The sequence below is a fragment of the Grammomys surdaster genome, unplaced genomic scaffold (assembly GCF_004785775.1).
Source record: "Grammomys surdaster isolate TR1022 unplaced genomic scaffold, NIH_TR_1.0 126121, whole genome shotgun sequence".
NCBI classification, from domain to species: Eukaryota; Metazoa; Chordata; class Mammalia; order Rodentia; family Muridae; genus Grammomys; species Grammomys surdaster.
The window spans coordinates 3,065,436-3,070,173 of NW_021620929.1; the positions used below are offsets into that span (position 1 = coordinate 3,065,436).

A 4,738-nucleotide genomic window follows, 5' to 3' on the forward strand; every position below is an offset into this window, starting at 1 on the left:
TACACATGGCTCTGGATCTGTGGAAGCCACATTACACATGGTACACATGGCTCTGGATCTGTGGAAGCCACATTACACATGGTACACATGGCTCTGGATCTGTGGAAGCCACATTACACATGGCTCTGGATCTGTGGAAGCCACATTACACATGGTACACATGGCTCTGGATCTGTGGAAGCCACATTACACATGGCTCCAACAGATTTCTACTCCTCCATGTGTTCCTCTCCAGTGGAGTGGTGTTGGAGCTTAAGACCAGAGTCACAAGCTCCATGCTATCTTCTGCTTTCCTTTCTCCTCAATTCCTCTTACATAACTATTAAAAAAAAAAAAAAAAAAAAAAAAAGGTGGTTTTGCCCAAAAGGAGGTCTGGTCTTTGCCCTCAATTTCTGGCAGATAATCTGTGTCATAGTTGACAGGAGCTCTTTTTTTAGGACAAGACTGACCATAACTGATAGTCGCAGATTCAGGGTTTTGGTGATGATTTGTGGGTCATGATTATGAGTGGAACTAGAAACTATCAGTCATGTCTAAGTAATGAAGCCTCAATAAATACTGCAGGTACTAGAGTAGTTAAACCTTCCTACCTTGCAGCGGAACACACATACGGAAGCCAGGAGATTATATCCTGTGGCTAAGAAAAGCTACATTTTAGAACCTTCATAAAGTAAGATTATCCTCCATGTATCTTCCCTTTAATCAATTTTAATCTGTATTCTTTCCCTATAATAAATTACAATTATGAATATAGCTTTTTATTTTGGTTTGTTTTTCTGAGACAGGGTTTCTCTATAGAAATCTTGCCTGTCCTGGAACTTGCTTTGTAGACCAGGCTGGCCTTAAATTCACAGAGATCAACCTGCCTCAGCCTCCAGAGTGCTGGAATTAAAGGTGGGAACCACCATGCCTGGCAGACTTTGATAGCTTTTGATGAACTGTCAGACCTTTAGGTGACTGTGGGAAATCCCTCAATTTGCTGTTGGTGCCAGAAGGAGTTTTATGAACTGTGTCTCACACCACAATCTGGCCAACTCCATGTGCAAAGTTCTACTAACTGTTTCTCTATAAAGATTCCAGATACTCAGACATTAGAGGAATTAAGTAAAATCTTCTAGTGTGGCCTCCAATGCCCTGGATTTCTCCAGAGGCTGCTTAGAAGTGAGTGGAAAGTAGTGTGTGTGTGGGGGGGGTGGTCTTAAGGTCTTAAAAGATACATCTTTGGAAAAGTCACTAGTCCAATGGGGTTGTCACAAGCTTTAGAATCTGACACAGCAATCAAAGCTTCCCCAGACTCACTATTGAAAATACAGACAGAAAACATCTAAGGCAATTGTGAAGGTGAAGACAGAAGGGAAAGTAATCCAGTGACTGCCAACACTTCACACTGACAACTTTCTTCCCCGAATCACTCTTTATCACAATACCATTGTGTGTATTTCTCAGTCACATCTAGAACACCCAGCCCAAGGGTGAGTGAAGAATCACTAACAGTCTTTGATTCCAGATCCATTTGTCGAGCAAAACACACAAGAGTCTCAAGCTAAAGTCTTAAAACGCTAAGCTTTTTACCAATACCATTGTTAGAATACTATTCCCAATTCTATCTTTCCTCATTCTGTTCATCCACCTGCAAAGCTTCCAAAAAGATAATCCAGACCTGTTTCTTACTGCTCCCTAACTAGGATGATTGTGACTGAATCTCTAGGAATGATATCTTCCTCTGCCTTCCAGGAAGCCAAGGCATGGACTGAAAGGTAACGCATGGAACTGGCAGTCTACCCTCACAGCACTGCCCTGTGGATGGCTATATCATCGAGCTACATAATTACCAGGTGTGAAGAAGACACTGAAGCAATGCCCTAAAAGTGTCACCTTAGTGTATATTTCTGGGAATGATACGACCAGTTTGGGCATCGGCATCTCATTTGTCTAATACTGCACTTGGGTATGGAGAAGGTTTCCAGGGCTTGGCAATTTACCAGGCATCATCTTTCCAAGTCCAAAAAGGTTCCAAAGCTCTTCTACGCCTTCTAATTTACTCAAGACTTATACCTGCAGTATGAACACCTGATTATCTATTTCTGATTGTCAGTAAGTTATCCTTATGAGATTCTTCCTGCAAAAGTTCTGCACAAGACATGTTTACTAAGGTGATAACAAATAGCTAATTCCAACCTGGGGACCTTTAAAACTAAAACAAAACAAAACGGTAAGTGAAAAGATAAAGTGTGGGTCTATTTCCTGGTTCTCAATTACTTCGGAATAAAGCAGTAAGTCCATGGGACCAGCAGATCCATGTACATCTACAAGGGGAATGTGGCATTCAGATACACTGTCACCAAGACCCTGCCTACTTCTCTAAGGTCTTCTGCCATCCACGACTTGCCCTTTTCAAATCAATCTTAGGATCCAAGAACAGACTTTTCACAGTATGTCACGGTCTTCCACAATTCTTTGCTTTGTCCACTTCAGTCTGTAGTCTCTCTTTCCTCTTTACCTGGATATCTACATACAGTTCCTATAATTCCCGCTAGAGCCCCACGTCCCTCAAGAGTACAAGGCAGCGAGTTTGCTCAGAGGTTTATGTACCATCCGTAGGAACCAAGTAACAAGTGGAGGCTCCACTCCGCCTCCGGATTGACTGCCCCCTTTCTGTGCTCCCGCGATATCCCGTGACTAATTCTACCATAACAGTCTTCACGTGTGCAGCAATTACCGCGCGCTCTAAAAGGACAAGGGTGGTAGCTGACGTCGCCCTGCATCCCGAGAACGTTCCGCCACAGGAGACACACAGTGGGGAGGCTCAATAGACGTCTGCGGGACGAAGACCTGCCGAGTGCGGGGGCCACTAGGCAGACCCGCATCCCTCCGGCGCAGCCGGCGCCCTGCCCCGAGGCTCCACCAATGAGGCTGCGCGCTCCCGGTCGCGCCGCGCCCCGACCCGCCCGCCCGCCTCCGGCCAATGACAGTCCTCTGGCCGCGCTACCTAGCTCCCGCCGTCCCGGCCTCAGGCTCCCGGGGCGAGCAACGACCGCGGGCTGGGCGTGAGGGCCGGATGGCCGCTCCTGCGCCCGGGCTCCCACCTGCCGGGATGCCGCTGCAGCCGCGCCCACGAGGGCGGACTCGGCGGCCGAGCGTAGCCTGCTCCTCCGCGCCCGCCGCCCCACCGGTCCCGGGCAAGGGGTTGAGCTCGGGGTCGCGGCCTGGAGCCCCTCACCGCCCGCCAGCGCTCCAGGCCCGCAGCCCGGTGCACTGACCTGAAAGTGCAGCGCCATCTTCCCGGAGCGGCGCGGGCCGCGCGGCCCGAGGGCCGAGGGGAGGGGGAGCGAAGGCGCCGCGCGAGCCCGGCCGCCGCGGGATCCCCCACGCCGCTCGCTCCCTGTGCTCGGCGCGCTCCGCTCGGGAGCCGGCAGCGGGACTGGGCGGGGCCGGCGGGGCGGAGGGGGCGTGTCCTTCGGGCTCCTCTGCCCAACCGCCGGTGCGCTCCTTCTGCAACCGCTGCCTCCTCAGAGCCAGCCCCTGACCTCTGACCTTTAACTTTTAACCCACCACCACGACCCAACTGCCCGCCTCGGCCGCCGACTTAGTTTTGGAGACTGGGTCTCGCTATGAATTCCTCCTGGCCTGTAATCTGTGAAGCAGGCTGGTCTCGAACTTGCAGTCATCGTCATCTGCATGCGGCCTGAGTGCAGACACAGGTGTGTGCTACTGCCCACTTTGGCTCCTAAATTTATGATAGACAGGCAAATGGACAGCTCAGCGGTGGAGAGCACCCACCCACGTGCTCACAACAGCATGTAGCTACAGCTTGTGGAGATCTGTTTTAGCAGGCACCTGCTTCGCTTTTATACACATAATAATAAACCTTAAATCTACCACAAGCCATCTTGATTCCTGGCAGGACTCTGAAACAAACACATGGCTCCCAAGTCCCACATCTGCACAGACGTTCTTGACCTCTAACACAGTGACAGCCTTTGACCCCCATATGCAACTGCTATCCTTAACTCCTGTTCCCCAATATCCAGCTCCCATTGTTTATTTTTTTTTAAAACTTTATTGAGTTTAAGTTAAGCTGGCATTGTGTATGGGGCATTAAATTGTAAAATTCTTGCCTGTAACTCCTTGTCTACACTTTTGTATGAATTTATATTTTACACCAAATTACTTCATTGATCAGAGCAGATACAGGATCAGAGTTGCTCGTTTCTAGTGCTGTTCATTTCTCTGGAGTTTAATGCTTCCATTACAGGGCCTTGTCTTTTGTATTTAAGGGGAAATTTTCCTTAAATGTTTCTTACAACTTAGTTATATTAACAAATTCTCTCAGCTTTTGTTAATTTTAAAGCATCTTTATTCCATCAATTTTAAAGGTAGTTTCGCTGGGTATAAAATTTTATATTTGCCTTTTGGGTTTTAAGCTTTCAATACTTTAAGATTTATTTATTTATTTTATGTATATGAGTACACCATTGCTCTCTTCAGACACACCAGAAGAGGGCATCAGAACCCATTACAGATGGATGTGAGCCACCGTGTAGTTGCTGAAAATTGAACTCAGGACCTCTGGAAAAGCAGTTTGGTGCTTTAAACCACTGAGCCATCTCTACAACCCGCTTTTGATACTTTAAAGATGATCTTCCATTGTCTTCTGGTTGTCATTGTTTCAGTTGAAGAGTCAGCCATCAATCTGGATTATGGCTCTAGAACAATTGAAGTTTTTTTTTTCCTTTCT

General features: G+C 47.8%; 1 protein-coding gene across 2 annotated transcripts in view; it reads right to left on the reverse strand.

Moving 5' to 3' along the window:
* The window catches only part of Ranbp17 (RAN binding protein 17), a 286,889-nt gene extending 283,484 nt beyond the window's left edge, over window positions 1-3,405 (reverse strand). For both annotated transcript variants that reach the window (XM_028756444.1, XM_028756443.1), the window contains exon 1: window positions 3,261-3,405. In XM_028756444.1, the coding sequence (XP_028612277.1) occupies window positions 3,261-3,278 (18 nt within the window). In that variant the 5' untranslated portion in view covers window positions 3,279-3,405. The remainder of the gene's footprint in view (window positions 1-3,260) is intronic.
* Between the last annotated feature and the right edge of the window lie 1,333 nt (window positions 3,406-4,738).